The sequence below is a fragment of the Pongo abelii genome, chromosome 1 (assembly GCF_028885655.2).
Source record: "Pongo abelii isolate AG06213 chromosome 1, NHGRI_mPonAbe1-v2.0_pri, whole genome shotgun sequence".
Lineage (NCBI taxonomy): Eukaryota > Metazoa > Chordata > Mammalia > Primates > Hominidae > Pongo > Pongo abelii.
The window spans coordinates 87,430,657-87,455,195 of NC_071985.2; the positions used below are offsets into that span (position 1 = coordinate 87,430,657).

Consider the following 24,539-nt stretch of genomic DNA (forward strand, 5'->3'; position numbering starts at 1 on the left):
TAAACTGAGGTACAAATTGAAGTAACTTGCCCAAAGTTATACAACTGGTCTCGAACTCCATACAGATAGTTAACTGGCTAAATCCAAATCTGATCCAAGGTCTGCCCAGCCCTAAAGCCCACACTGCTCCCACCACGCCCTCCCACTTGATCAGATGCTGCCTTCCAGGTCAAACTTGGAAAATTAACCAACTCTACCAGATAGGAAGTGATCCCTCAGTGCCTTACACCATTGCATTTGAACCATGATATTCTGGCGTATTCAATCTCCAGTAAAAATTATTACAATGTGCCAAAAAAGCTCTTTATTCATTCACATATATTATTGCATTAAATCTTCACTCCATACCCATGAGTAGAAGCAGCAAAAAGATAACCACTCCACTTTACATATGAGGAACCTGAGATTCACAATAGATAATGTGCTTCTTCCAAATTTACAATGTGAGTGAATGGAAGTGTGAAAAACAGCTCTGATTTCAGGTCAACTTCACCCTTCTCTCCCAAAGACAGTGGACACAGTGGTGCGCAGCTCTCATTTTCACTTATAGAATGTTTATAGAAAACCTTTAACAACAAAATTAGAGAAACTATAACCAAAAGCTTCATACTTCAAACTGTGAGGAAATTACATATCATTTTTTACTTTTGTCAAGTCTTTCAAAATTTTACTGACTTTAGATTTCAGGCATTACATTCACTATATTTATAGTAAAAATATATGGCATTTTATCATTTTTCTTCATATCAAATGAGGCCTGGGGTGTGGTTCTTTGAAAATTTATAAAGTTTGCATAATTATCTGATACATGTAAACTAAATCCTCACCACTTTACTACTATAGTGTAGCTTACACCAGGAGTTACCCAGTTAGAAAATTTTATTGAAACTTAATGTGAGTGAATAATTTCTTGCTGCAAGTTTACAACTATTAAGACATGATCATGAAAATGGGTTGATCACTAATAAATTTGCAAATAGTGTTAAGGGTCAGGCCCAATATTAGCATGAACTCCCTCAGAATCAGTAAAAGATATTTTTTAAACAAGAAATAATTCAACTGACCCAAACACCTATCTATTTGATTTTTGTTATTAACCACATGGGCACCCACATGAGGATTGTTAGGATTCTAACAATCTTACGATTGTCAGAAGCAACATATGGAGGAAGAAATAAGGCAAAAGAGCTAAAAAAATTGCTCATAAAGCAACGAAGTTCCGACTGCCACTCAGATAGTGGGCAGTATTTCCTTTTGCTGGGGTCAGGCCAAAGAAAGGAGCAGTGTGTGCCTGTGTCACAATTATTCAAGTCCACCTCTTGTCGCATGGAGCACAGCTTAGGCCCCAGTTGGCAGAATAATATAAAGAGATACTCTGTTGGGTGACTCGAATAATTTTTATTTTTACATAAAATTTTTCAGAAAAGAACTCTAATAATTTTGATGTGATACCACTCTAGAGAATAACTAATTAATATTTTTACTTTATCAATTTTTTATTTTTGAGATGGAGTCTTGCTCTGTCACTCAGGCTGCAGTGCAGTGCTGCAATCTCGGCCCACTGCAACCTCTGCTTCCTGAGTTCAAGTGATTCTCCTGTCTCAGCCTCCCAAGTAGCTGAGATTACAGGTGCACACCACCACACCTGGCTAATTTTTGTATTTTTAGTAGAGATGGGTTTTTGCCATGTTGGCCAGGCTGGTCTCAAACTCCTGACCTCATGATCTGCCCATCTCAGGCTCCCAAAGGGCTGGGATTACAGGCTTGAGCCACCGGGCCCGGCCCAATCTTTTTCTCATATGCATACAAGCATGCACACATACACAGTCTTAGAGATAATTCCAAAAGGAAGGAAAACAGTCATAGTTCACAGTTTATTACAAATGCATATTATCCAACTCAGTAGAAATCCATGTACTCCAGAATGTACAGAAGGTATGCAATGTCCAGAGTGTCATTGTCAGCTCTGGTTTTATATATATATTAAATATATATATATTTTGAGACAGGGTCTCACTGTCACCCAGGCTGGAGTGCAGTGGCACAATCTCAGCTCACTGCAACCTCTGCCTCCCAGCCTCAAGAGATCCTCCCACCTCATCCTCCTGAGTAGTTGGGACTACATGCGCACGCCACCACACCCAGCTATTATTTTTATTTCTTTTTGTAGAGACAAGGGCTCACTATGTTTCTCAGGCTGGTCTCGAACTCCTGGTCTCAAGTGATCCTTCTGCCTTGGCCTCCCAAAGTGCTGGAATTACAGGCATGAGCCACTGCGCCCGGCCTGATTATCTGTTTTTTGAATAGTGACCCTAATGTGCTTTTCCAGTTCCAGTAACTTTTGATAAAATTTTTCAGCAGTGTCTTCATCTAGGTCCATCTGGAAAAGAAGCAAAAATAGAGATGTCTAGAAAGGAAAAATAAGATGAATAGTATTTGTATAAAAAAAAGGCATTCAATATATGAAATAAAAAGAAAGGAGGCAGCAGGAAAGGGCCATGGTGGCAGACACGTGGGGACTGTTAGGAAGCTGAGAGCCTGAAGACATACTAAATCTCAGTCTCAGTTCTAACACTCACCAAACCCACTGATGCTTCCCTTAAACAGCAAGACTGAAAGATCTGAGTTTTGCTATCTCCCCCAACTTTTATATGCCCAGGTAACAGAAGACACCAACCAACTGTGATATCAAAGGACAAAACAGAAAAATCAAGAGTTTTGTGAATTTTTAACGGCTACGCACTTCCTAATATCACTCTGGCTTAGTAAAAGAGCCCTGGTTTTAGCTGGGCTCACTGCCCTCTGGATATAAGACGATACTTCAGCCTCCATTGAAACAATGGGTGCCAGAGCCATGAGACTATGTTCTGGCTAGTGAGATGTAAATAATACCTGGAGTCTCTTCAAGAGAAACAAAGCATCCCTTTTTTCTTCCCTTCTTCCATACCACTCTCGAGCCACAAGCCTGAGAGCCATGCCCTAAAGATGGCCAGGTGGTGATTGCAAGGAACTTGGGTACCTGACAATTTGTGGACTTGCCGTGGCAGCCTGAGACTGCCTCTCTCCTAAATGCTTTTACATGCAAGAAATTTAAGATTCTATCTAGTTTAATCTATAGTTATTTTACATTCTTGTGTTTCATGCAGAAAATCTCGAGAGTATGTACAGGCAAACTTTCAGCCCTTTTAAAATAGTGATATCCTTTTTTCAAGCCAACACAGAGCCTAAACTTCAAGAACAGCCTCTTTGTTCACAAAATTGAAAGGCTAAAACTTAAATAAACTTTTGAACATTTTGAAAACAACATTTTTAAGGGCAGCCAGAGAGAAAGGTCGGGTTACCCACAAAGGGAAGCCTATCAGACTAACAGCGGATCTCTCGGCAGAAACTCTACAAGCCAGAAGAGAGTGGGGGCCAATATTCAACATTCTTAAAGAAAAGAATTTTCAATCCAGAATTTCATATCCAGTCAAATTTAGCTTCATAAGTGAAGGAGAAATAAAATCCTTTACAGACAAGCAAATGCTGAGAGATTTTGTCACCACCAGGCCTGCCCTAAAAGAGCTCCTGAAGGAAGCACTAAAACATAGAAAGGAACAACTGGTACCGGCCACTGCAAAAACATGCCAAATTGTAAAGACCAGTGATGCTAGGAAGAAACTGCATCAACTAACGAACAAAATAACCAGCTAACATCATAATGACAGGATCAAACTCGCACATAACATTATTAACCTTAAATGTAAATGGGCTAAATGATCCAACTAAAAGACACAGACTGGCAAGTTGGATAAAGAGTCAAGACCTATCAGTATGCTATATTTAGGAGACCCATTTCATGTGCAGAGACACACATAGGCTCAAAATAAAGGGATGGAGGAAGATCTACCAAGCAAATGGAAAACAAAAAAAGGCAGGGGTTGCAATTCTAGTCTCTGATAAAACAGACTTTAAACCAACAAAGATCAAAGAGACAAAGAAGGCCATTACATAATGGTAAAGGGACCAATTCAACAAGAAGAACTAACTATCCTAAATATATATGCACCCAATACAGGAGCACCCAGATTCATAAAGCAAGTCCTTAGAGACCTACTTAGACTCCCATACAATAATAATGGGAGACTTTAACACCCCACTGTCAACATTAGACAGATCAACGAGACAGAAAGTTAACAAGGATATCCAGGAATTGAACTCAGCTCTGCACCAAGCAGACCTAATAGACATCTACAGAACTCTCCACCCCAAATCAACAGAATATACATTCTTCTCAGCATCACATCGCACTTATTCCAAAATTGACCACATAGTTGGAAGTAAAGCACTCCTCAGCAAATGTGGAAGAAAAGAAATTATAACAAACTGTTTCTCAGACCACAGTGCAATCAAACTAGAACTCAGGATTAAGAAACTCACTCAAAACTGCTCAACTACATGGAAACTGAACAACCTGCTCCTGAATGACTACTGGGTACATAACGAAATGAAGGCAGACATAAAGATGTTCTTTGAAACCAATGAGAACAAAGACACAACATACCAGAATCTCTGGGACACATTTAAAGCAGTGTGTAGAGCAAAATTTATAGCACTAAAAGCCCATAAGAGAAAGCAGGAAAGATCTAAAATTCACACTCTAACATCATAATTAAAAGAAGTAGAGAAGCAAGAACAAACACATTCAAAATCTAGCAGAAGGCAAGAAATAACTAAGATCAGAGCAGAATTGAAGGAGATAGAGACACAAAAAACACTTCAAAAAATCAATGAATCCAGGAGCTGGTTTTTTGAAAAGATCAACAAAATTGATAGACCACTAGCAAGACTAATAAAGAAGAAGAGAGAGAAGAATCAAAGAGACACAATAAAAAATGATAAACGGGATATCACCACCAATCCCATCAGAGAATACTGTAAACACCTCTACGCAAATAAACTAGAAAATCTAAAAGAAATGGATAAATTCCTGGACACTTACATCCTCCCAAGACTAAACCAGGAAGAAGTCAAATCCCTGAATAGACCAATAACAGGCTCTGAAATTGAGGCAATAATTAATAGCCTACCAACCAAAAAAAGCCCAGGACCAGACGGATTCACAGCCGAATTCTACCAGAGGTACAAGGAGGAGCTGGTACCATTCCTTCTAAAACTATTCCAATCAATAGAAAAAGAGGGAATCCTCCCTAACTCATTTTATGAGGCCAGCATCATCCTGATACCAAAGACTGACAGAGACACAACAAAAAAAGAGAATTTTAGACCAATATCCCTGATGAACACTGATGCAAAAATCCTCAATAAAATACTGGCAAACCAAATCCAGCAGCACGTCAAAAAGCTTATCCACCATGATCAAGTGGGCTTCATCCCTGGGATGCAAGGCTGGTTCAACATACACAAATCAATAAATGTAATCCAGCATATAAACAGAACCAAAGACAAAAACCACATGATTATCTCAATAGATGCAGAAAAGGCCTTTGACAAAATTCAACAGCCCTTCATGCTAAAAACTCTCAATAAATTAGGTATTGATAGGACATATCTCAAAATAATAAGAGCTATTTATGACAAACCCATAGCCAATATCATACTGAATGGGCAAAAACTGGAAGCATTCCCTTTGAAAACTGGCACAAGACAGGGATGCCCTCTCTCACCACTCCTATTCAACATAGTGTTGGAAGTTCTGGCCAGGGCAATCAGGCAGGAGAAAGAAAGAAAGGGTATTCAATTAGGAAAAGAGGAGGTCAAATTGTCCCTGTTTGCAAATTACATGATTGTATATTTAGAAAACCCCATCATCTCAGCCCAAAATCTCCCTAAGCTGATAAGCAACTTCAGCAAAGTGTCAGGATACAAAATCAAGGTGCAAAAATCACAAGCATTCTTATACCAGTAACAGAGAGCCAAATCATGAGTGAACTTCCATTCACAACTGATTCAAAGAGAATAAAATAACTAGAAATCCAACTTACAAGAGATGTGAAAGACCTCTTCAAGGAGAACTACAAACCACTGCTCAGTGAAATAAAAGAGACACAAACAAATGGAAGAACATTCCATGCTCATGGATAGGAAGAATCAATATCATGAAAATGGCCATACTGACCAAGGTAATTTATAGATTCAATGCCATCCCTGTCAAGCTACCAATGACTTTCTTCACAGAATTGGAAAAAACTACTTTCAAGTTCATATGGAACCAAAAAAGGGCCCACATTGCCAAGACAATCCTAAGCCAAAAGAACAAAGCTGGAGGCATCACACTACATGACTTCAAAACTATACTACAAGGCACAGTAACCAAAACAGCATGGTACTGGTACCAAAACAGAGATATAGACCAATGGAACAGAACAGAGCCCTCAGAAATAATGCCGCATATCTACAACAATCTGATCTTTGACAAACCTGACAAAAACAAGAAATGGGGAAAGGATTCCCTATTTAATAAATGGTGCTGGGAAAACTGGCTAGCCATATGTAGAAAGCTGAAAATGGATCCCTTCCTTACACCTTATACAAAAATTAATTTGAGATGGATTAAAGACTTAAATGTTAGACCTAAAACCATAAAAACCCTAGAAGAAAACCTAGGCAATACCATTCAGGACACAGGCATGGGCAAGGACTTAATGTCAAAAACACCAAAAGCAATGGAAACAAAAGCCAAAATTGACAAATGAGATCTAATTAAACTAAAGAGCTTCTGCACAGCAAAAGAAACTACCATCAGAGGAAGGCAACCTACAGAATGGGAGAAAATTTTTGCTATCTACCCATCTGACAAAGGGCTAATATCCAGAATCTACAATGAACTCAAATTTACAAGAAAAAAACAAACAACCCCATCAACAAGTGGGGGAAGGATATGAACAGACACGTCTCAAAAAAAGACATTTATGCAGCCAAAAGACACATGAAAAAATGCTCATCATCACTGGCCATCAGAGAAATGCAAATCAAAACCACAATGAGATACCATCTCACGCTAGTTAGAATGGCGATCATTAAAAAGTCAGGAAACAACAGGTGCTGGAGAGGATGTGGAGAAATAGGAACACTTTTACACTGTTGGTGGGAATGTAAACTAGTTCAAACATTGTGGAAGACAGTGTAGTGATTCCTCAAGGATCTAGAACTAGAAATACCACGTGACCCAGCCATCCCATTACTGGGTATATACCCAAAGGATTATAAATCATGCTGCTATAAAGACACATGCACACGTATGTTTATTGTGGCACTATTCACAATAGCAAAGACTTGGAATCAACCCAAATGTCCATCTATGATAGACTGGATTAAGAAAATGTGGCACATAATACAGCATGGAATACTATGCAGCCATAAAAAAGGATGAGTCCATATCCTTTGTAGGGACATGGATGAAGCAGGAAACCATCATTCTCAGCAAACTATCGCAAGGACAAAAAACCAAACACCGCATGTTCTCACTCATAGGCGGGAATTGAACAATGAGAACACTTGGACACAGGAAGGGGAACATCACACACCGGGGCCTGTTGTGGGGTGGGGGTAGTGGGGAGGGATAGCATTAGGAGATATACCTAATGTAAATGATGAGTTAAGGGGTGCAGCACACCAACATGGCACATGTATACATATGTAACAAACCTGCACGTGTGTACATGTATCCTAGAACTTAAAGTATAATAATAATTTTAAAAAAAGGAAAGAAAATAACATTTATCTTCAATCAAGTTAGAGTTTTTCCATAATGGAACTGGAAGAAGCATTATGGAACACTTCTAGTTCAACCCCATCTTTTAACAGAAGAGAAAGCTGACTTCTCCAAATTAATCAAAGGTTAAAATACTTTCTTCAATGCATTTCCATAAAACGCTAATGAGTATGTCAGTTTGTAGAACTAAACATTTTCCCCTTGATAAACAAATCATTCCTTCTAAGTTAATAGATAGTAAGTTCAAATACACCCTGCTAGCCTAAAGTAAGCTATTAGTTTACAACAGAACTCCCCAAACGGATGTTACAGGTTATGTAACATTTGCTTTAAAAAAAATTCATGGTGAAGTACTGAAAACAGCAGGATAAAATATTTCACACACATTTCTTAACTGTTTCAACTTCTCACAGCCTTTACTTTGCTGATGTGTGCTGTACAAGTCTCTGAAAGAGGGGAATGTAATATGAAGCATGGTTCAATTTTACTTGCTAGAGGAACTGCTTCTTGCAAATCTTCTCAAGAAACTAGTATCCCACAGAACATATTTTGAAAAACCTGGAAGGTTCACTTTTAGTGAAGAGATAGCACAGGAAGCCAAGTGCATGGCTCCCCTTTTAACTCATGCTAACAGAGGCCAAGATCAATGCCAGTTACTTGACTTAACTGCGATAACAGTCACCTCAATCTTGTTTTATCTTATGCTAATGCCTCCTCACAACAGGCTGGACAGTGGAAAATCGGAGGCTGAAATAAACCTTACACATGACAAAAGTACAACAAAGTAGTTCTCTTAGTTTAAAATAAATTTTCTCATTCCCCAGTATGTAACTCTGTTTGATTTCATTTTAGATTACACCAAGTCTAAAAAACACAGTACTGACTTTTTTTCTGCACATTATTCTGTTCCTCTTCAAAACACCAATTTATTAAAGTTGATAATTGTCACAAGCAGAATTGAATACTCAAAGGGAAGTTAACTTCACACAGAAAAATACTTCATATTTCACCCAACTTGCAACGTATTTACTGAGCGTCTACCATGTGTAAGGCAGCCTGCTAGGAAATGGGGTATGATCCTCCTCCTCACAGAGCTTACATTCTGACAGGGGAACCCGAAGGTGAACAAGCATGCTCTGCAACAGGTACGAGATGTCAAGAAAGCCTATTACAGAGGCACTCAGGCCTGGTCTACAGGGTCACTAAAGGCTAAACTGATAAACTGATCTGAAGGATGAGCAGAAATCAATCATCGAGAGGCTGAGAGCAGCTCAAGTCGGGGGAATAAGATGTGCGAGAAGCAGGAGAGAGCAGGATGAAATAAAATCAGGCCAGTGTGATGCTGGTGAACAGTGAGTACCCAGAGAAGGGAAGCTGGGGGGCTGAGGGGCTGGTCAGGAACACAGGCTTAATTCATCAACCCAACAGCAAACATCAGTGCAACAATGTAAGCACATTTACCTTCTGGGTCATAATGTAATTTCTTCCAAAGCCAGTGGTGGCACTCAGATATTTGATCAGAGGATTGAGAGATTCAGGCTTTTGGTGGAAAAGCCATACCTGGAAAGGAAGGATGTGTCAATGATTTGTTTCTTCTGCCCAAGATGAGTGAGGCTGGTGGAGATTCACAATCAGCACTTTATAGAGCTCCCCAGACAAATTATAAACATCCTCTCAAATATCATCAGTGAATGGTTTGGCAAATATATTGAGAACCAATTAAAATATAGTTTAATAGCACTTGCTTCTATAACCAATTTGTATTCCTACAATAAATGCATTTATTTCTGTAACACTTACCAAAACAAGAGCATCAAAGCCAATTCCATTTATGTTTTCCTTAGCTAATCTCAATTAAGTCAAGATTTAAGAATCTACTAAGTAAGTACTGCAGTGCTAGGTCCTCAGGTTTCCAAAGTGAATAGCAAAAATCCTGAAGGAGCTCAATGGAATGAGGGAGACAAATGTAAAGAACTGACTCAGATACAATGGGTTTTTTATGTAGAACAATTCTGATCCGTTAGTAGAGGCTGCCTCTGGAGCTCTGGGTTGAAGAATATTCAGAGACATCATGTGTGTATAGCAGAAAGGAGTATTATAGCCCATTAGTAATGTCTGCCATTGATGAGGAAACACATGCAACCCATTTGCCATGTGTGATTTAAGGAACTCCACTGGCTTCCTAAGAAAATAACAACTTGATCCTCTAAGAGAGGGAAGAAAATCTTCATAGAGGGGAATGGTGTTAAACCTTGTTGTCCTGGCTCTTGACACACAAAATGCTCTTTCTCCACGGGAAATCACAGACTAATTGTGCAGTCACCGTCCTGCTCTGCCTGTCCCTCCAGCTTCCCATTGCTCTGTCTCTTCTCTAGCTGCTGGTGTATCTTGCCTCTAAAGAAGTGCTTTCCCTACAGTCATGGTGCCCAGTGCCATGGTAGATGTTAAACTTGCAAACTTCACTCCTAATGTTCTGCGCTTAGCCTTATAGTCCGCTTTAGTTCCAAACAGGACCTCAATTATTCGCAGAGCTTATTCTCTTTATTATCTTTTCTGTTGAAATTATTTCTACTACGAGTGAACCTATAATTCACATCTGCTAAGCCATCATACAAGTTATAAAAACTTCAGTAACATACCAGAGCTTCTGTTCCATTGTATGGTGTCAAAGTGAATGCATTTGCAAAAAAGCGAAGCTGCAGAAAAGAAAACAACAGTTATTTTTTGGTGGTTTAGAATAGAGTCACATAAGAATTATTCATTTAAATATTTTTAAAAACCCTGCCTTTCTGATTATAGAACACTTTTTAAGTAACAAAAAATAAAGAAGTCAAAAAAGAAACATCACTTAATCTCCATTATTCCAAATCAACTACTTTTAACATGAAGGCCTATTTACTTCTGATCTTTACTTTATGCCTGCCCTAAGGAAGAGACACTTCTTCCTGAGCCCTAGAGAGAATCATTTCCTAAAAGTAGCATTTTTCAAGATGTGCCACAGAAACAATGGTCCTGCAAGATGTTCAAATCACAAAACAAAAATATGGTTGTATAGTTACATAATACACAATTATCCCCTTCTTGGGAACTTTTGACGCACATGATCAGTTTGAAAACTTAGAGAAGTCCAGTTAACAGTGTTCAACATGGGTTTTCTAAAATTATATGATTACAGAACTCTTGGGATCTGTGGTGCATGAGCAATGAAACATTCCTTTAAAGAGAAGTGGACACTCAAATGGTAGTGTGGCAGTAACACTTAGAAATATTAAGCAGAGGTTTCACATTAAGTAAGTTCAAAAACCTCAAGTTAAATGGCATTCAGGTTCAATTCCTTAAATCATTTCCCAACCCTTAAACACATCTTCTAGGTCCCAAAAAGAGATTTTTATGAGCTAAGAAAAGAGGCATTCATCACTTACTAGCAATATTGCTGGCATCAACAGTGTCCATATAAAGCGAGGCAGAATTCCATATGTCAAATTGGTCAACGCTGTACCTGGACAGACCACATTGGAATAGAGACCCTGGGAACAGAGAGGTGTAGCAATGAGACTTTAACTCAGTGTATATTGACTCAGTCCAGCTACATGCTAGTTAATAAAAGAGGTATGTACATGAGCCAGAAGTCAGGTAATAAAGAATTTATGTTCTGAGTTGTCTCTGAAGTTGGGTAAAACATTTATGTTGAAGAATCCTGTATTAAGAGAACCCACTGTGAGAGGCACCCAGGATGCAAAAATTAGTGGGACAAAGTCTCTATTCTCATGAACCTTGCAGTATAAAAATAACCAATCTTAAAGCTGGGGGAGAAAAGCAGGGCCTGGTTATCTGAGTTTTCCCTATTATTGGCTTAACTGAAGATCAGCTTCTCAATCATTACGAGCATTTAAGATTAAAAGATGTACGGAGTACAGTCCTTGCCTTCAAGAAGTTTCTGGCCTAATAAATAGACAGCTAAACCTAAAGTATGTGTCTGTTTCCCTACAGGTACGTAAGACCCATATCTCTAGCTTGAGGTGGGTGCTCCTGGCATTAGGCTGTATGTGCTGTCACAAAACTTTCTCCAACTGAAGATCTCTAAATCAGGTCCTTAGCCTAGAACTCATTTTAGAAAGTTCTACCCTATAAAGAGAGCCCCAATTAACACAGAGCTTATGTTAATATAAAGGGTCCTATGTGATCTATAGTTAAGCCCTGGAGCCCAGAGATCATGCCTCTTATTGGGATTTGTTTTACTATTTTATTTAGTTTAATTTATACTATACATTTTACTTTATTTTGATATTGACTATTTTAACTCATTTTTATCATTTTTAATCTCATTTTTTCTCTTAAATAAAAAAATAGGAAGTGCCAGTGTAACAGACAGTTCAATGGACAGATAGCACCCTGAGCGACAGAACCTGGAGGCTTTTCATCCTTTATTTGGTACTGCAGAGGCTTGGCACTGACTGACATGGATGAACCATCCCTGAGAATCCCCTTGATTTACCAACAATCCTCTAGAAAAAAGTCAAGAGCTAAGACTTATCCTCATGATAGTCCAAAAGTTTTTCCTAAGAAAACAATGTACTCTGCCCCTAAAACAGCTAATGAAAAGTTCTTATTCTAGGAACTTCCTAGGAACACTTGGGGACTATTCTGTCCTAAACGAAGAAATCTTCAAACTAAAATCCAGCGTTTCCAACATATATAATTTTCTGATGTTGAGAGATAGACAAAAAAGAAAGAAAGAAGAAGACAATCTTAACCAAGACTGTATACTTCCATTTGTTTAATTATAGGGATTAAATTTTGATGATCCTGAGTATTTCTATACAGCTTGAGTGGGGGAGCATGCATGGATAATTAAAGTCTATCAGGCAGTCTATATAGAACCTGACAACATTTCCAGTAACACGGGGCTTCAAAAGGAATCCTGTAATGTCATTCTTTCTCAGCTGCTTCTTTCCTCATAAAGGCCAAGAAGAAAAAGTCATTGGCTGAGAACCAATCTCAACAGATTTTACAAGCAATAGCTAAATCTCCCTCTTTCGTAAAAGATAAAATCCCAAAGCTTACTTGATAATTGAGACTTAAATAGAATCCCAGACCTTTTCATGAAAGGAAAAGCTAATCCCTCTAAAAGGGAGTCCTCAGAGTATCAGGAAGCAGTTGTGACGAGTTTTTAAACATCTCAAGAAACTTCAGAAGGAGGTGCACAATTGGGCCAACATGCTGAGTCCAACCTGCAATATTAACAGCCAATACAAGAACATGTACACGCATGTGCAGACCACATGCGCTGACACCTACACACATGCACACACCCAAAACATACATTCACAAACACATGTGCACACACCCACAAAACCCATACATGTACATATGAACCCGCTACACATGGGTAGGCACACAAATACATACCCACACTCATGCATATCCACATGTACATATTTGTACAGACATATGCACACACAGACTCACATTCTGAATACAAAACACTGCTGTGAGTGCTTCATACAGATCCCCTTCAGTCAATCTTCCCAATAAATCTGTGAGGCAGGCACTATTACTATCCCTATTTTTCAGATGAGGAAACTGAGGCATAGGGAGATTAAATAATATGCCTAGGGTTACAAAGAGTCAGGATTCAAATTCAGTTCTAGAAAGTATGCTCTTAGCTTCAACTTTATAAGAGGCATGATTCAGGCTGGGTGTAAGCGCTATAATCCCAGCACTTTGGGAGGCTGAGGCAGGCAGATACCTGAGGTCAGGAGTTCGAGACCAGCTTGGCCAACATAGTAAAACCCTGTCTCTACTAAAAACACAAAAATTGGGTGTGGTGGCACATCCCTGTAATGCCACTCGAGAAGCTGAGGCACGAGAATCACTTGAATTCAGAAGACAGAGGTTGCAGTGAGCCAAGATTGTGCTACCGCACTCCAGCCTGGGCAACAGAATGAGACTCTGTCTCAAAAAAAAAAGGGGGGCATGATTCTAAGAGCCAGATCACAGAATACCACCTGATAAAGGTAGCAATTCCAGAATAAGCCAGGTCTAGACCATCACATAAGGGTTATATTTCTATGTCTAATTCATGATCCAAGAAGCTCCATTGAGGTAAAACATAATTCTTGATCATCTTTTTATTTCACTTTCCTCCTCAACCCTAAACCTGGCCCAGTGCCCTAAACATGATAAGTCTTTTGTAAAAAATGTTAGTGAAATTAAACTTCTCCATAGCCCCATACTCATACAACACTGTTAATCAAAGCACACAAAAGAAAATGTCCAAGGGGAAGACTGGAGATTTTCAGGTAAGAATTTAGACCTGGGCAACAGAGACATACAAAGAAGCAGTAAACCGCAGACCATAGTGGCCACAAGGACTCAGTATGACCAACAAGAGTCACCATCTCCTGAAAAACATCCTATAAACTGAGATCCTCATAGAGACAGAGCTCTAGAGTCTTACCTAAAACCACCACTATCCCGAAGGTTTTATAACTACTTGACTGTCCTATAAACGTCTGCTATGACAAACACTAGGAGGCAGCATGGTACAGTGGGAAAAGTCCAAGCTATAAAGTCAGACAGCCTCGGGCTCAATTCTGAGCTCTACCATTTACAAGTTGTGTGACCATCAGGTAAATGACTTAAGTTCTCGGAGATTTAGTGTCCTCATCTGAAAATGGTAATACTTAGACCCACCTCCATGAATGAGGCAGGTATTTAATGACATACACAGATGAATACAGCACCTGAAACACAGCAAGTACCAAAACAGTAGCTATTATCACTTTTAGTAGTGTCACTCTGTTAACATAAGTTAGAATTCCTGAAGAACCACAGAACGATGAATGAACTACCTATAACTATAATGTCAGGAGCCAATTATCTCTGCCCTAACACTTTCATATACACCAAATAGCAATCTAAACTACAAGAGTTAGGGGAAAGCCAGCTACCTTATTAGGAAATCAACAGCAGGTAATTAAGAGAACCCTCCTCTGCCATTTCCATATCACTGAGACAGGCCTTACCTGCTGGTTGAAGTTCCTGTTCAAAGCCACACTCAAAAGGTCAGTGGCATATTTGGAAGAGCTGTAGGGTTCCTTGCCTTTGCTGTGCTGGAAGTCCTCGAGGCTGAAATTAGATTTCCTTGCATTGCGAGATGATGTCCAGATGAGCTGAGATGGATTGTCACTGTGACAGAGGACAGGCTCCAGTTCCCGAATCTGGGTGAAAGAAAAAAAAAAGTATTAAAATATACTGGCAGAATACAGATAAAAATTTTGAAACCACTGTACTGTATGGTAAGAGATTAGGGTCAGAGACATCAGTATTAACTAGTTATCTAACAGAGACATGAATTAGTTACACAGAAAAACATTTATAGATATGTATACATACACGAGTTAGTATGTACATATATATATCTCTTAGTCTATCAGCAGAGAGGCTTTAGAAGACACTGATATCTCAGCAGCAATAAGCACCCAGATCTTGGTTTCTAATAACCATTCTCTGATAAAACATTTGTCTTTAGAAAAGTAGCTGATTCTAGGACTGAACAAGGAAATACACAAGATGAGTCTGAAGCATCTTGTAGTGCCAGACAGTAAGAAACTGCTCAAAATGAAAGCTAAAACAAAAAGAGAAAACCGTAACGATGGGGGTGTGCCAAAGAGATACAGGAGCCAACTGAAAGCGTTCCCAGTGGCCAAAACCGAAAAAATTTGAGCAAGAAAATAAAATAGTATTTATAATTTCAAAGCAGAAAATACATAAACATGAGTCCATATGGACATAATAAATGATTGAATAAAGACATAAATAAAGGAGAACTGACAAATCTCCCTTGTGGAAAAAATCTAAATAATTTCTGTAGATAACCCACTCTCTTAAGGAGGTAGAGCACTAGCCAGTATGCATTGGCTGCACATAGTAACTTTCTTTCTTTTTCTCTTTTTTTTTTGAGACGGAGTTTCACTCTTGTTGCCCAGGCTGGAGTGCAATGGCATGACCTCAGCTCACCACAACTTCCGCCTCCCGGGTTCAAGCGATTCTTCTGCCTCAGCCTCCCAAGCAGCTGGGATTACAGGCATGCACCACCACACCCGGCTAATTTTGTTTTTTGATAGAGATGGGGTTTCTCTAGGTTGGTCAGGCTGATCTCAAACTCCCGACCTCAGGTAATCCGCCCGCCTTGGCCTCCCAAAGTGCTGGGATTATAGGCAGGAGCCACCGTGCCCGGCCGAACTTTCTTTCAAAAAGTAGAGTATGAAAAGGGAGAAAGAAAAAGTAACTTAACAATGGAAAAACCTGACAAACATTACCTCAAGCCAGGTGATCAAGGTTAATATCAACACTGAGAAGTCATACTGATAGAATACACCCTTGATAGATGTCATGAGAATGTCACTTTACCTCTGTGGCCTTCCTCCCAAAAACCACATTCTTCAGTCTCACCATGAGAAAAACATCAGACAAATCCCGATTGAGAGAGTCTACAAAACACCTAAGCAGTACTCCTCAAAATTGTCAAGGTCATCAAAAACAAGGAAAGTCTGAGAAGCTGTCACAACCAAGAAAAGTCTAAGGAGACATGACTGCTAAATGTAATGTAGTATCTTAAATGGGATCCTAGAACTGAAAAAAGACATTAGGCAAAAACAGAACCTGAATAAAGTGTGTACTTTAGTTAATAATAATGTAGCAGAATTGATTCATCTATTTTGACAAATGCATCATACGGATGCGAAATGTTAATAATAGGGGAAACTGGGTGTAGGGCATACAGAAAGTCTCTGTACTATCTTTGCAGTAATTCTGTAAATCAAAAACTATTGGTACATTTATTAAAGAAAAATCTACTAGGAAAGCTTCCAGAAGTATTCCATGCTCACAATAAACAAGGCAAATGCAATCAAGAAAACTCAAACATGAGATTAAATCAGTTAACTGGTTGCTCAACTATAATAATGCCCTGTACCCAGAGCTTTACAGAAACTATCACACCAAATATTAGCTTATTAAGCCCACAGCTTCTTTACCAGGATAAAATGGCCAAAGACATTGGTCTCAAACACCTCCTGAAGTCCATCAGCAGTGATCTTATCACCCTGGGTCAGCAGGCCTTCAGCTGTGGAGAACATATGAATCACTTTTCTGAAACAGCAGAAGATAATTGCATGACTTTTTAAAGCTTCTTTAACTGGAAATACTGAAAACACTTCCCGACCCATAAACTATACCTCCCTTGATTCTGTAATGACAGGAATAAAAATACCTATATCTCAGACTGGGTTATTGTATCAAATGAAATGCCAAAGACCCTCCTTCCCCCCACTAATTCACAGAAGTACTTACATACTTACAGCTCACACTACCAACAGGAACTTGAGTCTCTCAAAAACCTCCTGCTAAAACTCTCTTCACCTCTTTCCCAATCAGGTTACAGGTAAACTGTTCTAAAGGAACAATAAGCTATGCCAAAGGGACAAAAGTCTTTCTGTGCACAAAGTATGTTTAATTGTCAAAAAAAAAAAAAAAAAAAAGAGTGAAACAGATTTTTTTTTTAACTGGGAATTCTTGAAACATATTACTACAATGTTCTGCTGGGAGGTCAATTTAGTAGGTCAAGACCAATGCGGTGAGAGAGAGAGAGAGAGAGTGTGAGTGTCAGTGTGAGTGTGTGTGTGTGTGTCTGTCTGCCTGTCTTTCAATGGAGAAGAAGTAAAGCAAAAGTATTGGTATAGTAAGTAGCACATAGTAAGAATGCCTATTTATGAATAAGTGTATTGGGTCACAAAGTAAGATTTATTCCTATAAATAAGAATTCTCCTGGTTGTGTTTCCACATTTTTGAAAGCCACTACGCTAATCAGTAATGAGAATCACCCAGGAAGACATTAGTTGTCTGCATCTCCCCAACCTACTGGTCAGAGCACCTGACATACAGCTGGGAAACAGTTCAAAGCAGCTTTCCTGGAAATTGGAGTCTCTCTGAGAACTCTGCCTAATTTCAAAATGTTCTTGCTAATAGGCATATCCAGGCAGACCAAAAAAAAATGACCTTCTAAACCATTTAGAATGCCCTGGAGACTTAGAATACCATAAAACACGGGACTTTCGGCACTCCCCACAAAAGAGGATTGCTTTTCTTTCATGAAACGGTTGCAACATCTCCTTTTTCTGTCTTCGACCTTTTCAACAACCCCTTACCTTTCATCCCCCCAACTTAACACACCAGCAAAACTAGGCAGAAAAATGAACACACTCCTTCCAATCAGTTCACCCATAAAATGAAAATTACCTTGAAAAGAGGCCAAAGAAAAGTGCTTTGATATTTAGTCGTGGATTAGGCATGATCCCAGCATTTAGATATACACAGTCTAATCTCTGAAACCTGCAAGTAAACCACCAAACAAGATTGTGAGTTGCAAGTAAAAACATCAGGACAAGATTGTGTATTCTATCTCTAGAGTGACTAGAATCAAGGAGGCCTAAGAAAGACAAAAAATGCTTTTTAAATTAATAAATTAGCCACAGCAAGCTCAGAAGAATTTACAGTATATTAGAGTTACAGCATTTCTTTCTCAACAGTTTTTCTTTAGCTACAGTAAACATTTGAGAATTCTTTCTTTGGTAGTGGCTTCAAACAGAATCTGTGGAGTCATCGTGGACTTTAGGTAAAACCTCTGATCAATAATTCCTTCCAGCTCTGTCCTCTCAATAAGGAATTGCAGCAACCCTCTATCTCTTAAACCCACTCTCCTCATCTTACAAAGTGTCTTGCTTTAAAAAAAAAATCCACATCTCCTCTGGTTGACAAGTAAAATTTATATACTATTGTTATTCACCTGACCTGATCTATTAATGCTGAAATCTGAATGCCAAAATATATAATAAAACAGAAGATCCATGTGGAAACCTTTCAGTGTTCATGGACAAGTCCTATGTATCCTAAAATGATGAAAGTTTGTAAGAATACAATGAGATTATAAGATGAATGGGGGTAAGGTATTCTTGTTGGGCTCCCCCCTGAATACCTGTCATGGAAGGGATATGAAATGCTGAGTTGAAAAAGCATTTTCAGTTTTAAACCTATGTAAGTCTTCATCTAAGACTTACATAGGTTTAACTGTACTCGTTTTGAACTAGGTTCAAGGCAGGTAAAGCCTGCTCTCATGATACTCACAGACACCATAAATATTCAGAATATCTCCTAGAGTTCTATGTACCAAACTGTCTCTGAATAACCCAAGATATTAAGAGTCACAGCTCCTAAAGTTAGGACCCTGAAATACATACATGGGTCTTCAATACAGATCACATACAACCATTTCTTGATCATCCTATAAATAATTGACAAATGACTCAAATTATTAAATTGACCATTTAAAATGCTGATATTGTTACCATCAGTAAGTGCCACATGTTACCATCATGTAAGTGCCACATGTTACCATCATGTAAGTGCCACAACGATAGTGTGAGTTCATCCATTGTTGCTTGTTCTATTACCTTATTTGCCAACTTTTATCTATGAATATTAACATATTTGGCTAGGAACAGAGAGGAAATGTTTAGTAAAGACATCAAATGAAGCTCTGGCTTCAGTAAAATGACATACCACTCATCAATAAAATAATTGATACATTGCTCTAATATGGATAAAACAGCATCACTATTTCTTACTAGTTTTCATCTGCACTATCTAAGAGAATGCTACAGATAGAAAGACCAGGTGTCAGGGATGGTGCTACTTGAGCCATTAGAAGGGATGCTCAAGCTCTCTTTAGCTCTAGTTTATTTCAGACTTAGAACTGAAGAGATCCATTTGAGCCACTGGGTGCAGTTTCTTGACATAAGTAAGAATCTATCTGGACACTTTCATATATTCCAAATTTGTGAATATCACTACAACCATCATTTCCTAAACTTGAATAACACCAACCATCTCAAAAAAAAAAAAAAAAAAAAAAGGCTGTTTTGTGGGCTAAATAAATACCTCAAAACTTCACTAAAACGCTGATGACAGGTACCTGGGACAACTCACTTATCACCTGAAGTGCTCCCTTCTGCCCCACAGCCTCACTGCCTTGAATCTGTGTTAAGTTGCTAAGTAGCTTACGAAATACTAAATTACTAAACTTGCGATAAAGTACCGAATATCTTGAACCTTTGAAGGCATTTGGGAATAGTCAGTACTATAAATGTTAAAACTTTAGGTGTCAAAAGTAAACTGCATCGGAATGGGATATTATTAACTGGGAAATGAAGGTTCTTTTCTTCCAAATAAGAAAATATAACAAAATCTAAACAAAGCAGGTAAGAAGTCAGCTGGCTAAGAAAGTATGGGAAAAGAATGCCTGTAAACATGATTTAAAACTCCTAACTTCTCTCCACTTCATGGTTTTTATCTCCATAAGGACATTCAGTATACAGTTTCACAGCCCTGGAGACTCTTAAGTTATGGAGGAGTAGGGGATATGGAATATATCAAAATTTATGTGAAAACAGAACCTAGAAAATCTCCTCAGGTTTTGTTTTTTTTTTTTTTAAAGATGCGGTAGAAAACTAATAGTTCAGCAGTACTGGAGAGAGAAACCACATTTACAAAGGACTAAGGCCACACTGAGAAGAGCTGGAGTGAAGAAAACCAGCTTTCACTTTGTAACTTGTGCATTTGGAACAGGGAAATGCAAATGATTATCAATTCACATAAAATACGAAGTATTTTTATTCAGCAAACGTCTTCATCAAGAAGGCCTTCCTTGTTTCTACCCACTTCATTTTACTGTCCAAGGAAACACGGTAGTTGACTCTTAAGTGCCTCAATACTACAATATTTGAAAATTAATTATTCCAGATAGCCCTAGGGCAGCATAGACTAGTGCAGTGTTCTTGGACTTTTTCATCATAAATTTCTCTTACAATTTAAAAACAAATAAATAAATAAAAAGCCCTCTCTGCCTAGAAAAATGCATTGTGCACCTACATGCAATTTTGTGTTCACTTTCAGGGGAGTTATACATCTGAGGACTCTATTCCTTCATATACCAACTATTGATCAAATGTCTATTACATCCCAATGACTGTGAAGGTGTGAACAAATCTTGACTGGCCTAGGGAAAAAAAATCCCCCTAGGAAGCAGGGAGAAGCCCTGGGGTCTTGGACCCACCCAACTAATATAAGATTGGATGACCCTCCTAGGCATATTACCCTTATTTCTGGGTCTCAGTTTCTTCACCTGATAAATGTCACTCACTACTTGCCTTATGTACTTAATGAATTCATTATGTGAAGGAAAGATGTAAAAAATGAATTCAAATGTCAAAGGAGTTACCTTAACGTAAGGCAGTGCAACCGATCACACATCAGGATGTACTCATAACTTAGTCTCCATGAAATAATTATGATCATGATTGAGACTGAAAATGTGGTACTGGCTGGGCGCAATGGCTCACGCCTGTAATCCCAGCACCAACTGATCACACATCAGGATATACTCATAAATTAGTCTCCGTGAAATAATTATGATCGTGATTGAGATTGAAAATGTGGTACTGGCCAGGCGCAATGGCTCACGCCTGTAATCCCAGCACTTTGGGAGGCCAAGGTGGGTGGATCACGAGGTCAGGAGTTCGAAACCAGCCTGACCAACATGGTAAAACCCCGTCTCTACTAAAAATACAAAAATTAACCAGGCGTGGTAGCGCACGCCTGTAATCCCAGCTACTCAGGAGGTGGAGGCAGGATAATCACCTGAACCCAGGAGGGAGGTTGAAGTGAGCCGAGATCACGCCATTGCACTCCAGCCTGGGCAACAGAGCAAGACTCCATCTCTTTAAAAAAAAAAAAAAAGAAAGAAAGAAAGAAAATGTGGTACTGAGACACAATGGGTCACCCTATACAGACTTCCTCAACATAACTGCTTACACTGCACCTGTTTCTTTTTTAGGTTTTTCTTTCCTCTCTTATTTTATTAAGTGTTATGCTGCACAATCACATGAGAAAAAAAATCCATCAGCAAGAGATATACCTTTGCTTAAGTTCCTTGGAGGCCCGGAAGACCGACTGCAGGTTGCTGACATCCACCTGGACAATGGTGACCTCAGCAGTGGGGTGAGAGGCCAGCAGAGCAGCACGGACAGCTTCTGCCTTGTTCATGTTCCTGCACGCCAAACACAGATGAAGCTCATCATCTTCCGCCAGCAGCCGCTTGCAGAGGGCCAGGCCAATGCCACTGGGAGGACAATTCAGACACAAGATGTGGGTTATCTGGGATGGCGTCAGGTACAGGCATTTCTCTCTGGTTCAGAAAACTGTGTCAACTTGACCTCCAATGAGAAGCCCAGATAGACAGAAAAGACTCAACAATTATTTAAGAAGGGAGGAATCCTCCACTCCAATAGTCACTTGCTTGAGACACAGTCTAGTTTGTGTTTTTCTCATTTTGAAAAACTTCAATGACACAATAACTAGACTGAAAACAAGAGTTGTTCTTTAGTTTTTCTATTACTGGGCTTTATCCTGCCAGTGGTTTTCATTTTGTACTAATTATGCCACTCATGAAAATGATTTAATATGTCACCAGTAAGGGCTGAAAAGAGCATCTTATTAGCTGTTTCCTATGTGCATTTTGACTCTGCTGTCTAGGCTCCTCAGGGGCAAGGGCTCTACCACCTATTGGTATCATAAACACCATAAGGAGCACCAGAAATCTCTGATAAAGGAACAGATGAATCTTTCAAGATGAGGCATCGGTAACATGGCAGGATGTACAAATACCTCTCAACAACTATGATTAAATAATAGAAAAAGAAAGAACTCAACATGATTAAGTAGAAGGTAGGAATACACTAAATATTAGATGAGGACCAAGAAAGGGAAGCAGGGATGAGTACACCACTTGGAAACAAAGAACTTCAAAACCAGCATTGTAAAACCGCATAGGAGTGGTGACAGCAGTCAGACCAGCCTGGCTGATAGCAATGAAAAGCTGGGTAATAAGTTCTCTTTCAAGACTTAAGCTGATTCCAGGCAAATATATTAATAGTTAAAACCCAAAAAGAGCCTGGAACCATCAGTAATCTGTTAGCACCAACAACAAAGCATCAAAAATATTTATTTGTCCTCAAATGAGAACAGTAGGCATTTAATATACAATTGCACATTATCACAATATATGTAAAAGAAACAGACAAAATCAATTCAGACTTACTCAGTACCTTCCACATAAGAAGCACCAATCAACTGTTAAAGTCACTTGAGAGGGTATGCTAAAAAGTTGCCAAATGCAGACACCTACCAAGCTGGCTTAGTTAATATGCATGTGGTTAAATAATTGAAAGTGGATCAATCTTAAATGTTTAACACGTCCTCTGTCTTAATCATTTAAAAATGCCAAATGCAACTAGTAGAAAAACGGTTTGATTGGCTTCATCCTCCACACATTTTTCACGGAAGTGCAAATGACAGGTAAAACAAGCAACAGAAGAGGCTGAGACTAAATGAGCAACCCTGGAATTATTATGAGCTGGTTATTCTGCACCCCAACCATGCCTTCATAGGAAAAGGTTAATTTTCTCTGGGTTTCTGAAGAGTATGTTAGCTCTCTAGCACTGAGCTAAATGGAAAGGGATTGTTTTCTCTCCACCGTCCTAATGTTCATGGGTGTTCAAATTTGTAGGCAAAAGGCTTGTACAGACAAACACCTGGAGTATAAGACATGATCACGTGGTCAGGAGCAAACTATTGGGCACTGACGATAAATACGAACAGTAGGCAAAGATGGAAAAGGGGCGGAGCCCGCCTGAGTACCCCATTCCCTTGATAACCTCAGGATCATCACTGCGACACTCATCACTTACTGACGCTCTAGTTTTCCTTTTCACTGTCATGTTTAATACAAAACACCAGTTACTGAGCACCTCAAGAGGCCGACATGCCCCACACCTGCTGCAGAGACTCCGGGGAACCTAGGCAAAGCCAGGGGCGGGCGCTTCCGGGGTCCGTTCGTGGAGGGTCGCAGACCCCTGCTCTCTCGGACCCCTGATCCGTTGCCGCCTCTGCCAACCCAAAGGAGGCCTCACCTGCTAGCCCCGGTGATCAAAACCACCTTTCGCATCTTCGCGCACTCACACTTCCAAGCAGTGAAGCAAACGCCGCCGCTGCTTTCGGAAGTCCTACGATTTCGGGCCGCCTCACCCGTCACCAATCAGAGTACGGCCACGCCCCATCTCCCGTTGCGTCATCGAGACTGCGCTGATCCCTCCAATCTCAGTCCGCCAACCGTTCCCTGCCCTCGGAGACGGCATCGGGTGAGATAGGCCGAGGGGCGGAGCTGCGTGACGCAAAGCCCGGAGCCATTCCAGGCTCTTCTCGCTCCGCCTCGGAGCAGGTGTCCGTCACTGCTTCCTAGGGCTCAGCGGGCGCCTGATCTTTAATCCTGGTGGGGGCGTCACCCGGCCTAGCACTCAGGACAGGATCTGTGACACGCACTGGGTCTGTGCCCTGGCGCCTGAGATTGGCACTTCATTGCAGGAAGGCCTCACGGTATTTGCACCAGTGCCCGTTTTAGAGAAAAGGTTTGGGTCTAGGAGCCAAAGTTGGGCGATTATTATCTAATTTTCCACTCCTTTTTGGATGTATAGATCCAGGCATTGTGCCACTTCACAGCCCAACTTTTGATCCCAGACCTCCTCCTCTAAAGAAACTTATTTGAGAAAATGAGCACTGATTTTATTAAGAACTTTATGTAGAATCAGACGTAAATTACCAGTATTCAAAACTTGGAATGTGGCGTGGAATCAGAATCTCAGAATTTCAT

At 39.6% G+C, this 24,539-nt stretch overlaps 1 protein-coding gene across 2 annotated transcripts; it reads right to left on the reverse strand.

The window, feature by feature from the left end:
• Nucleotides 1-281: 281 nt before the first annotated feature.
• Nucleotides 282-24,029, reverse strand: HSD17B7 (hydroxysteroid 17-beta dehydrogenase 7). 2 transcript variants are annotated; one of them, XM_002809865.6, is made up of 9 exons: nucleotides 23,803-24,012; nucleotides 21,750-21,953; nucleotides 18,017-18,109; nucleotides 16,756-16,870; nucleotides 14,743-14,937; nucleotides 11,137-11,241; nucleotides 10,354-10,410; nucleotides 9,176-9,274; nucleotides 282-2,380 (listed from the first exon to the last, which is right to left on the reverse strand). In XM_002809865.6, exons 1-9 carry the CDS (start codon nucleotides 23,835-23,837, stop codon nucleotides 2,258-2,260), a joined length of 1,026 nt encoding a protein of 341 aa, XP_002809911.3. In that variant the 5' UTR covers nucleotides 23,838-24,012; the 3' UTR covers nucleotides 282-2,257. The 2 variants fall into 2 exon arrangements, with proteins under 2 accessions (XP_002809911.3, XP_024094062.2); XM_024238294.3 differs by lacking the exons at nucleotides 282-2,380; nucleotides 9,176-9,274; nucleotides 10,354-10,410; nucleotides 11,137-11,241; nucleotides 14,743-14,937 and having other exon boundaries at nucleotides 16,756-16,844; nucleotides 23,803-24,029.
• Between the last annotated feature and the right edge of the window lie 510 nt (nucleotides 24,030-24,539).

Excerpts from the sequence above, each read along its gene's own strand:
- HSD17B7 (XM_002809865.6), bottom strand. The coding sequence starts at position 23,837 with ATGCGAAAGGTGGTTTTGATCACCGGGGCTAGCAG. Across the intron at positions 16,871-18,016 it reads TTCTTTGGCCTCTTTTCAAG|AAAAGTGATTCATATGTTCT; the intron begins GTAATTTTCATT and ends CTGCTGTTTCAG. Across the intron at positions 2,381-9,175 it reads ATTACATTATGACCCAGAAG|ATGGACCTAGATGAAGACAC; the intron begins GTAAATGTGCTT and ends CTTCTTTTCCAG.